The sequence below is a fragment of the Stomoxys calcitrans genome, chromosome 2 (assembly GCF_963082655.1).
Source record: "Stomoxys calcitrans chromosome 2, idStoCalc2.1, whole genome shotgun sequence".
In the NCBI taxonomy this organism is placed as follows: domain Eukaryota; kingdom Metazoa; phylum Arthropoda; class Insecta; order Diptera; family Muscidae; genus Stomoxys; species Stomoxys calcitrans.
In genome coordinates this window covers 207697349-207709614 of record NC_081553.1, presented here as the reverse complement: position 1 = coordinate 207709614, position 12266 = coordinate 207697349, and the positions used below count along the sequence as shown (strand labels likewise).

Genomic DNA, 12266 nt, shown 5'->3' with positions numbered 1-12266 from the left:
TTTTCGGAAATTACTTATCCGTTTCGCAAACGGGTTGATTCATTTGAAAGCCAGTAATAATATCTACAATTCCAGCCTTATTTTGCCTACCTAACACTTACATTTTTCGATATATAAAATAATTATATGTTAGATCATTCTGGGCGTGTCTTGTGTGGATGGAATATGTAATTTTCGTTTTTCTCGGAAACGACTTAATCGATTCGCAAATGGATTAATTCGTATCAAAACCAATAAAAATATCTACAATTCCAGCCGTATTTTTTTATATATACCACTTACAGTTTCCGAAATATAGAATAATTATATGTTGGGTCATTCTCGAAGTTCTTGTGCGGATGGAATATATAATTTTCGTTTTTCTCGGAACGACTTAACCAATTCGCAATCGGATTGGTTCGTTTGAAAGGCAATGATGATATCTACAATTCCTTATTATTTGCCTTATTTTGCCTACCTAATGGTTGGTATTCTATTCTGCCTTCAGAATAGCCGCTGAAATTTTTAATTGTTTCGCAAGCGAAATTTGACAGCAACCAAATGTTTTTGTTTCCATACCAAAACACTTTTTTTTAATATGCACTTTTTGTTTTCTCTATTTTATATATTTTTTCTCAAATAAATAAAGAAATACGAACTATGAAACCAAAGAAACAAACTAAAATAATGCCGGCAATAGTTTCAAGTGTTGCCAATATAATAGTTTTTTTTTTGCCATTTTACTCACTATAAACAGACTACTACTTTTCCGCCGATTTTCAGCCAACGTTTCGCCGAAGTTTTTTTATATGGAGTTTGACACTTAACACTCACAGTTTCCGAGATATAGAATAATTTTATGTTGGGTCATTCAACGCCATATAGCATTATAGGTCTGGCAACTGCAGTATATACCCACTGCAAAGCGCGCGGCTAAGCACCCAACTTTTTCCAATGGCTGTCTTGCAGGTGTATAGTGCAATAGTTGCCTTTCTTGCCTTTCCAAAATGTTGGATTTATAGTTTAATTTCCTGTCCAGCAAAACACCCAGGTATTTTGCGTTTTCTGTAAATAGAACATTACATGTGCCACTGTAGGAAACTTGTATCTCCTGCTGAAAAGAACTACTTCTATCTTGCAGGGATTTACCCCTAGTCCACTTTCTGTAGCCCACTTCGCTGTTGCACGTAGAGCTTCCTAAAGTATATCTCTTAAGAGTGCTGGATGGTGGGTATAAAAATTACAAAAAACAACAAATTAGAAAAAAATGGTTATAAATATACAAGGATCGTTTATTTTCGTCAATAATACATATAGTATGTATGTATGTATATACTCGATAGTTACTTTATCAATACATTTTATTTGTTTTGTATGTATTTTTTTTTTTTTCATAAAAAAGCATTGATATACATATTTAATATATTATTTCAATTAATTATATTATTTTTTTAAGTTTTTTCTTTTTTAGGTTTTTTTGTATGATTTTTGTTGATGTATTTGTGTGTGTGTATATATATAAATATTTGTTGTAGCTTTTGTTTTTCTTTATTTCAGTTGCTTTTAGCTTAGTTATTAATATTGTTTCTTTGTTTGTTGTTGTTGTTATTGTTGTTATCTACTTTGCAGATTCATATACATTTCTTCTCATTTGTTTCCTCCACACAAACAACAATCCTTATCCTTTTTATTAATATGTAGTATGTAAAATACACGCGCAAAGTGTTCTACATTGTACAATACATATTTTTTGTGTGTGATATTGATAATAGTAGTTAATAATAGTAATTACGGTTTACACTTTAACAAATAAATTAACTATTTCCATAGCTAATAAAATAACTCTTACAATATTTTTTTTTTAATTATTTTTATTATTATTATTATGTGTATATTAATAAAATATGTATCTTTACTCCTATACTGTTTCACTGTAATGGGAAAAGAGAAAAATCATATATTAATGGTAGCATTATTTATTGCAGTTTGCATCGCATGGATAATTGGTGTTTGATTAATGTATTTTTGCCGTGCTCTCAAACGGTGTTCGTACCAAATATTGATATCCTTTATTAAACATTTATAAAAAAAAATATGTTTTGTTTCATGCAAAAAAATAGCTAAATTTAAGTTCATGCTGTAGACACATTCGTCTTGCTAGGACATACAAGAATAGTGGGGAATAAGGAAAAAAAAAATAAACCACAATATTTTCCAAAACTCTACAACCATCCAAACAATTGAATTTTTTCTAAACTTTACTTAACTTTATTTTTTTTCATATTGGAGAGTTTATGTTTATAAAATTCGCCAAGATATGAGTATAAGTAATCTTGTATACAGTGTGTTGCAGAATTGAAAACCATTGGTTAAAATTACATCACATCTGCTATAGCAGATGATTTTACAAATGCAAATAATTTGCCCATGGGCCTTCGATTAAGAAACAGCGTAGATACTTTTCTCATATCAGCAAATGCTGTTCGATTCAAGTTTAGGCTAAATGATATTGTCGAGTCCAAACGGCGGGCTAATTACCTTACAAATGTCACCAGCACTAGGAGGGGATAAACACTGCTGAAAATTTTGTACGATGTTCTTGGCGTTCAGAGTCAAAGGCGGGCATGCTAACCTCTGCGCAAAGTTGGCCCTGATGCTTAGCTAATGGAAATTCTTAAACAAGGCTCGGGAGGGTTAATGCCTCAAGTGCTGATGAGAGAAGGTAATCGATCTGTACGATTCCCATGCCTGAGTCTTTTCCATGATTTAGTAGCGGAATCACTTTGTCTAATTTCTAGACATGGTGAAGTATAAGAGTGCTCAGCGATAGGTTGAGGACCTTGGTCGATACTCTATTCCCGGTATATCCGGATTCTTCAGCTTCAGTCTAGATTTTACATAAGTGCCCAGCGTCTACACAAAGTTGTGATAGAGTTAGATGGAATTATCTTGTCAAAGCTCCCTTAATTTTAGAGCAATGAAATAAAGCAGTAAAAATGTTTGACTAACATGTGGCACTAGCAGTGATGCCAACATTTTACCAACAAAAAAGGTAAAAAAGAGTAAAATTTAGTGTAAACAAATAAAAGCGTGCTAAGTTTGGCCGGGCCAAATCTTATATACCCTCCACCATGTACCAAATTTATCGAGTTCTTTTCCCGGTATTTCTGTTGTGCTGGTTCACGCTATAGACCGATGCAAACCATATTTGACACGTATGTTGAAAGGCATGAGAGAAACCGTTGTACAAAATTTCAGCCAAATCGGATAATAATCGGATAATCCCAGATCGGTTTATTTGGCAGCTATATTAGGTTATAAACCAATTTGAAATATACTTAGTACAGTTGTTAGCACTCATACCGAAACACTTCATGCCAAATTTCAGCCAAATTGGATAAGAATTGCGCCCTAAATCAAAACATGAACCGATATAGCCCATTTACAAACCCAACCAACCTACACTAATAAAAAGTATTTGTTCAAAATTTTAAACGGCTAGCTTTACTCCTTCGAAAGTTAGCGTGCTTTCGACAGACAGACGGACGGACATGGCTAGAACGACATAAAATGTCATGTCGATCAAGAATATATATACTTTATGGGGTCTTAGACGAATATTTCGAGGAGTTACAAACAGAATGATGAACTTAGTATATCCCCATCCTATGGTGGAGGGTATAAAAAAGAGTATAACTAAGGAACTTCTTTTTTTGAATATTTTTGCAAATGGGTGTATAATTCTAACGAAACAAGTTGATATTGTACCTCAATATTAGGATTGTTCTTGGAACTAGTAAAACAACTACGAAAATCACTACGAATTAACGAACTAACAAAAAAAAATGCCGGAACGCCATCGAATGTTTTTATTTTAATCGTCCAGCTCTTGATTTAGTTGACCCTTCAGAACATCGAGGTTCAAATCACGGTTGGATCCTCAGAAAACATGTTCTGTGGAAAATTAGTATCGTTGGTATCACACGACATGTACAACTCAACATGTGCTAATTTGACAGGTCACAAGACAACTACATGCATTGTAAAAGAGCCTTTAGTGGAATGTTTGTGGGAAAATTCATACTAATTTTCGCTTTTTTCGTTTGGCACAAGATGGTAACTTTTCGCGGTTTAATTGACCAAATCTAGCGCGAAAAGCACTAAGTTGGCATCCCTGGACACAAGCAATGTTGAGCGGAGTCTGAATGGTTTTGGATGTGGTCTACTTTAATCGTAACTCGATATGTAGCATAGGTTGGGTGCTTGGGCCCGGCACTATACACTGTATGTTCACAGCTGTTATTCAATCGTATATGACTTTGGATATGATGCAAGGCTGATTTAAAAAGGTGAACTCAAGCGAACGGCTGTTTACAGTCGGCCAGATTTGACGGTGTTAAGATGTCATATTTTTGTATGCATTCTCTTTGTTGTTATCTTCTATACACACACGCGCACACAAATTTTTTTGTTTTTGTTCACAAAATGTCGATCAGCTTGATGACGAGATAGCGATTTCGCCATATGATTTTTATGTTGTTGTACAAATGAGACAACCTTTAAAACAATTCAGCCATGGATATGGTGTGACTTCTTAGCATAATTGGGAGATTAAAGGGCACTGATAATAAACATTACATTAAGGAATATGGGCAAACTTTTCACATATCAATAAATGCTGTCCGATTCAAATTAAAGTTGTGACGGATGCCACAAAATGAATAAAAATAGTAAAAAATTCTCCTTTTTTTCTTATTTTGACTTAATTTTGAAGGTTTTCCATTAAAAAACTAACGTTTGGCTTATGAATTATGGAATTTTTAGTTAATTATTATCAAAAAAGGGAAAATTAAAAAAAAAATATTGTTGTTGAAAACTAACGATACTAACTCAAAAATGAAACTATCGATAGTGATACCGTTTACTTGGAAACTGTAAACAGCTACCATGGCTCGGAACTATGAGCTCCGATTTGTGTGGTGTTCCCGGAGATTCTACAATTGCAGTTGCGTATAATCAACGATATCGAGTGAAGAATCTTAGTAAGAGACCGCGCGGCACCGACTCTTGAGTGCCTATGATACTTTGACAAGGGAGTTATTCTTGCTTTAAATAATCAATGGTTATAACGTTAACCAAGTATATGGAACTGAAAGAGGATCGTCAGCTCCACATACAAATGTGATTACGACAACAACAACAAAGCGTGGTCAGAGATCCAACCATGTCTCTGACCTTTGAAGCTTAGCCTGTGATTAGATGGTGATTTGGATGGTCTCTGCGATAGCAACCAATTAGATACTACTTAGGCAGCGTGTAGATATGCCATGTGAAAGAATCTTAGTCTTCTGTTGGGAGTGGTCCACATAAGAACTGAGAAGACACTCCGTCGCAGTATTTAGCGTCAGCGGCATTCTGACAGATCTGAATGTTATTTTACTGCTTGTCGCCAAGATGGTGAGTCCACATCGTCGCTGCATTGACCGGCAAATTGCTTGTCACAAATTGAAGTGGCATTTGCGGAAGATTTATAAAGACTGTCAAATGTGATATCCAGTATTTTGAGGCATTTGCTGGTCGGAATTCTAACGCCTTCGACTGTCACATTCAACTCCTTATGGAATGAGGTCACATTCAACTCTGATCGAATGAACAGTGTGGCTAAAAATTTGGTGGCGAATATCTTCAAGATCAATAAGATCGTGGTTAAACCTCACCCTGATGTCATCAAAGATGAAGCCCGAAGCCATGATCGTGCAATAGTCGGCATACGATACGATTTAAATGCCGTTTGGAGGATGTGAAATACGAGAGCGGTAGAGGTTAAACAGTGCCGGAGATATAATCCCATCTTGTCAAGGTGTGCTGGGTCCCAGGCAACGTGGTGTGATGAAAACCAGATGATTAGAAATGTTTCACCAATGGAATGGAATGGTTTCACCAATGGAATGGAATGGTTTCACCAATGGAATGGGTATTTTCTACGGAATCACTTATTGTGCCCCACCCTTTATCAGGGGCCCACTTCTCTTTCTATGAAAACACAAAATGAGTATTTTTTTAACGATTTCATAGCATATCTGTTTCTTGTTTTGAGTAAAGCCTAGTACTAACTTCATTCACACGAAAACTGGTGAAATGTGCTCCATTCTATTGGACGACATTACACAAACAAAAATCCAACAAAGCCACACAACAAGAGCAACTATGATGAAACAGAGTTTCTTGGACCCAATTCGTGGGCATTTAATTACATTTGATATAATTGAAGCGAAATTTGTATCTGCGCAGCGATATGTCGCTTGTATACTGCTCAATGAACTCAGCATCACTTCTGCGGAATGTGTTCGTATTTTCTTCGTCACCATTTTTTTTATGATGTGTTTTGACAGCTTTTCGAGCGAAAAATCAAAGTCAATACTAGGCTTAAATGCAAAAACGAAGACATTTTGTCAGAATGTTTTCTTATGAAAAGGAGAATATTTTTTCATTTCATGTTTTCATAGAAAGAGAATTGGGCCCAGTACCCGTATTTGTAGGGCTAAAGCTAAAGGGTGCGGTTGCCCAAGGCCCTGTGGCTCCAAAAACTATAGCACATCTTCTTTGTCTATAACCCGCCTGGATTATCTTCATTCTTTCAAACCTTTTGTTTTCCAGTGTGGGCTATCAAATTGTTTGTTTAGACATCTACCGCATCTACCAAAGTCCCTCTCATCTTCACACAATGTAGCATTGTATACATCCTCTTGGTACCTATTTTCTATATAGTATTACCCACCTATGCTCTGTAAGTTCAGCGATTTCTCTGCGCTAAAACATTACCAACCGAACGGAAGTTATGAAATTTTTTACAATGAACTTCAATTCTTAACCACTGTACTTAGTAAAAAATTATGAGAAATATATAATAAAATCGTTTTAGAACTGGTATATTGATAAAAGCTAAAGATGGGCTGTATATTTAAGCTTTCTTTAGCAACACGTGCATATTATTGTTTTATAAGGTATACATAAACTAGATAAATGGATATAATTCAAAACAAAACTTATTTAAGTGTATACACATACACAGAAAAAAACCTCTTACAAATAGATTTTCAATTGGACAATTCTTTAAAGTTGAAAAACTAATTAAAAACAATTTTGTTAATGAAAAAAATGTAATTCAAATGAAAAAAATGTTTAGAAATATAGGAGTTTAAAAAAAGAAATTAAGAAAAAAAACCATGTCAATTTGCTTGGAAATTAGGTATATTTTTAATTTTCAAAAAACTGTTGAAATTTACCTAATACGTTCCAAGGTAAAGTATATTTCTTTAATTAAAAAATAATAATTTTATTATTAATTGAAAAAAATATCATGGACAAAAAAATGTAGGGACCCTTTAGAAACTTTTCCAAAAAGCTCTAATATATGGGGGGAAAACATCAATTGAGCAGACGTTCATATATGATGGCGCAATTAACAAAGGCTTTATCAACCTAAAACTTTTATAAATAATTATGCTGAAGTAGGAGCCCTAGGTTAACATTCATTTGTCTATGATAACAATTGGTAATACGCAGTCTCGACTAAAAGAGGTTTGAAGATCTTTGTAATTTCATGATTAAAGCAAACTGTGTTTTTTTCTGTGTATTTTTGTGTTAAAAGTGCATGGCTTATACAAAAGTTTTTTTTTTATATTTATATATTGCTGCTTTTTATATGGTTGTTTTGGCTTAATTATACAACTTGTCTTGTGTGTCTTCTTTTAACGCCTGCGTTGTGCTGCTGCTAAAAATGTTTTTGTTTTCTTATTTTGTATTTGGTGTAAATTGAAACATTTTCATGTCTCAATGCAGCCCTCGTCTTGTCTAGTTGTTGATCATGTTTTAGACATGCATAATTTAATTTTTTTTTGATATAATTTAACAGGCATTTCCATCTGGAGGAGTTTTTAAATATTCATCTGGCCTTTTGTGCTCAATAAGTGCATGAACAGTTCCGCTATCAGCGGGCAAATCTGATTTTCGTCTAAGCAATGGTTTATCCATATTACGTGGCGATTTCTGAGAATCGGAGTATTTTACACCCCATATCAATATACATTTATAGAATTAGTATTGTAATCAAGAAAACATTAAAGCTCAATAAAGCCATAGCCACTATACCAATATTATGTAAGTATATATGTATGTATATAAAGCGTTTTAGTACAAAGCCTTGTGTTAGTTTTTTTTTATAACATATAAAAATAATAGTTTTTTTTAAGGGGTTTTTTTATTGGTGAAAATAGTTAAATAGTCACAAGTATGAGTATTTACTACTCTTGCAAAGCTACAAAACGCTAAAACAAAAAGAAATATGCAAAAGATTAGGTGCAATAAGGAATAGTCTTAGTAGAAAGTGAGTCAGTAGTAAATGATTTATAAGATGGAGAAATAAGAAAAGTTTTGGGTAAACATTAATGAATTAAAAAAGCTTTTTTCATACTGGTTAAGCAAAAAATAATGATGAAAAGAAAACACTGAAGTAATATACAATTTCAAGTGCACTTGCACATCAGATTTCCAATTGTACATCAGATGACATGCCTCTCATGAGGATATATCATAGAAAAATTATATATAGATAAAGAATTTGAAGTTAGCATCTAGACCGGTTGGTGGAATTTGTGATATAGATAAATGAGAGCTTTTAACAATATGTCGCAAGCAGAATTCTGGTCTCAATGGCATGCTGTTTAGGTCGTTTGCATTTTCTAAATATCCATTATTTCCTTTTGCGTAATTTAATTGGCGTCATTGGCCACACTGAATTTACCGTTACTTTGCTATAAGCATGTGGTTTCTTTAAGAAGTGAAAAAGGCCATCGTATAATTTGTTATACGAATGTGGTTTCTTTAAAAAGTGAAAAAGGCCATTGTGACAAAATTAGGGACGGTGCTTTTTTTGCATTGTAATATATATAAATGACAGTTTCTAGACATGTCGCAAGCAGAATTCTGCTCTCAATGGCATGCTGCTTAGGTCATTTGCATTTTCTACATTTTCATTATTTCCTTTTGCGTAATTTAATTTAAGTCATTAGCCACACTGAATTTACCGTTACTTTGCTATACGCATGTGGTTTATTTAAAAAGTTAAAAAGGCCATCGTCACAAAATTAGGGACAGTGATTTTTTTTTACTTGTCAGCTTTATACATAAGGTTTGTATGTTTTTCCTGATTTCAGAAGTGGACACTACGGCTATTCCTTTTGTAGTGCTTGGCGTTTTAATTTCTTAATTAACAATGGGCAGAAACAAATCTTGTGGTGCCAGTACAAGAAAAACAGTAGTACAAATTTATCAAGATGCGGGATCTTAATAGAGAAGTGAAATAACAACAGTCCAGGAAGACATGCTGATAGTCCGCGAGTCAAAAAAAATCTCATACAACAAACTAGGTACGGGTTGCAGTTTTTGTTGAAAATGAAAATAAACCATCAGAAGGCACTTTAAAACGACTTTTTGGGAGTCAAGGGCATAATTCTGGCATCCGCAATCAAGTTATTACGATCGGGTTACGCATTTTTTGGATTATAGCATCCGTTATCCATTAAATTCAGTTCGAAACTTCGAATAGAGATGTCACTTTACCACTAAATTTAATGCATCAGGATATTTTTTCCAGGAATAGCTTATTATCCAATTGTATATTGTACTTTAGCTGTTATTCTTCTTGTGCCTACCCGAAAAAACATCAAAGAAGCACCATTGACTATGTTAGAGGCGACGTAAGCCACACATTTTTTAGTCCTCTTTCACATAAACAACAATTTATTGTGTAAAACCAATAACATATCTTTAAAAAGCAATGGCATATTGTTTAAAACTCGTTTTTATTTTTATATAGTAATTTATTTTTTACTAGTAATAACTTTTTAACAACCACAATTTGCTTCATTGACCTTTGTGATGGCAAAATATGCTCGGCAGTCGATTTTTTCTTCCCCGAAATCGATAACTTTTTGACAAATAACGATCGTAAGCCATGATCCAATTTGTACTTTCGGAACGGAATTAATCTTTGAACAGATACTCGCTCAATAACGGATGCGAGAATTGGCCCAGGATTGTGTGGAAGAATATCCCGGAAAAAGTCCGCCAGACGATACTGTGGAATGGAAAAGGGTATTTTTTCGGAGTCTACCCTGGTGGTAAAAAAATAAATACGTTCGCCACCCAAAGTGCACTGAGTACAATCCAAGGTAAACTCGAGCTACCCTCAAGCACGGAGGAGGATTTATCATGATTTGGGTGCTATGTCATCACGTGGTGTTGGATCTTTGCATAAAATGTATGTTGTAATGAAAGCAATTCCAGTAAACAAAGATTATAACCGACACAATGTTGCCATATATTGACGAAAATATGTCGGTTTCGTGGATATTTCAGCAGGATATTGATTCAAAGCATTTCTCCCGTCATGAAAACAATGGTTTTGTGGACAATTAGGTAAGAGTGCTAGACTGACCATCGTGTTGTCCTGATTTGAATTCAATCGAGAACTTATGGGAAGTCGTAAAGTCCAAAGTTGGGCTCTTGAAAATCAAAAATTTTGATAATTCGTACTCCGAAACCGAGAAAACCCAACGAGCGAGTGTGAAAATTTGGTGAACTCACAGCCTCGGAAATGTGAAGCAGTTTTTAATCATAATAGTTTCGCAAAGTATTAAAATATTTTAATGAACTTCATCGTTTGTTTATTGACCCACCCTAATGTGGATACCCTGCATTGTTTTTCCCCCTTACTTAAAGCCATTCGCCAATTAACTAAAATTTTGTAATTGCAATAAGGTATTCCTAGCATCAGTGTTTCTCAATCGACATAAGGTGGTAATGGCTGCTGAGTATATAACTCGAGATATTAAAAACGAAACAACAAAGTTAGCATATTCCGCAACCTCCGTATATTACTTCAGTGTTTTAGTTACAAACAACATGCTAATGTTAGTTACATGTCTAAAATGCACATACACGTATATATATATAGGTATAAATGTAAGAATCTTGTAACATACCTCACGATTTTCCTGTACTATAGTATGGTTCTGTGTTGGCTGCGGTTGCTGCTGACTATCATCGTAATCCAACTTATAGGTTAGGTCTAGGTTATCATTATCTTGATCGAATTCATTTTGACTACTTGAAATACTTAAACTGTCCATTTGACCACATATCTTGGTCCAATCGGGATTACTTTTAGCCATAGTTTCAACTTGTTGCCAAAGACCCTCACGTTGTGACAACTTTTCACGTTCCCTTTAAATACAATAAAAATAATAATAAAAGAAAATTAATAAATGCATCATATGCAATAAATGCCAACTAGCCTCCTACATTTGCTTCTCCTGTCGGTAATTTTTGCTACATTCGTCAAATAAACGTTGATTCATTTCCATGAACAGCTTCAAAGCATTATAAATTAGTCCATGTATCGTTTTGTTCCAGTGCGTTTTCGAATTGCGATTCAAGGCAGGAAACATTATTGGCAAAATCACTTGAGAGTTGTCTGATATTAAGGACATTATATACTCGTTGTTCCAATAGTAAAGCGCCCGTTCGGCCACTTGAAAGTGAGGCGAAGAGACACATTTGGCAATTTGACGGAATAGTGGTACCATTACTTTTTGGAATTCAGCTGGTTCTATAACATCAAGCAGCTCCTCCAGTTCATTCAAAAACATAACTTCTTTGGGGCTATGAGTTTTAGGCCAAAATTTCAAAAGGCTTCTGAAAATGTTCAGAAATAAAAAAGTAAAATGTTAATAAATTGTATCGTTTCGAGTGGAGAACAAAATAATTTGAAAAAGTATAAAGTACTTACTTTATAACTGGTTCCGCTAAACTGGGATCTTTTTCCAAAAACTGTACTACACAATAGGTTAATTGTGGATGATACACTGAGAGGCTTTTTGCCTTATGCAATGGTAGTAGAACTTTGAGCAAAAATTGTTTGTGTTCCTCTTTGAGAGGTAAAGCAAATCCATTGATTATACTGCCCAAAATTTCTAATAGTTCAGCTATCCCATTATGATGCTCAGTTTCATAGATAAACCTAAGTAAAATACATTTTTTTTAAGGATTAGTTTAAATAGGACATAGAAAAGTTTTTACAATATTATAATAACGTGATATCTCCGGCACTCTATCTACCCTCTTTTCCACAGCCCTGCAGACGTGCTCTCTTCTCAGTTCTCATGTGGGCCACCTCCCTCAGAAGGTGCAAAGATCTTTTCAGGTTGAATCTTCATGTTCTAGAT

At 34.3% G+C, this 12266-nt stretch overlaps 1 protein-coding gene across 10 annotated transcripts in view; it reads right to left on the bottom strand.

Moving 5' to 3' along the window:
* Positions 1 to 1380: 1380 nt before the first annotated feature.
* Positions 1381 to 12266, bottom strand: part of LOC106090991 (serine/threonine-protein phosphatase 2A 56 kDa regulatory subunit gamma isoform) — a 57305-nt gene continuing 46419 nt past the window's right edge. For 6 of the 10 annotated variants that reach the window (XM_013257371.2, XM_059363939.1, XM_059363936.1 and 3 more), the window contains 4 exons: positions 11831 to 12061; positions 11344 to 11736; positions 11025 to 11265; positions 4810 to 8028 (listed from right to left, as the gene is read on the bottom strand). In XM_013257371.2, the coding sequence (XP_013112825.2) occupies positions 7888 to 8028; positions 11025 to 11265; positions 11344 to 11736; positions 11831 to 12061 (1006 nt within the window). In that variant the 3' untranslated portion in view covers positions 4810 to 7887. The other 4 variants (XM_013257367.2, XM_059363934.1, XM_013257369.2 and 1 more) reach the window with 4 other exon arrangements.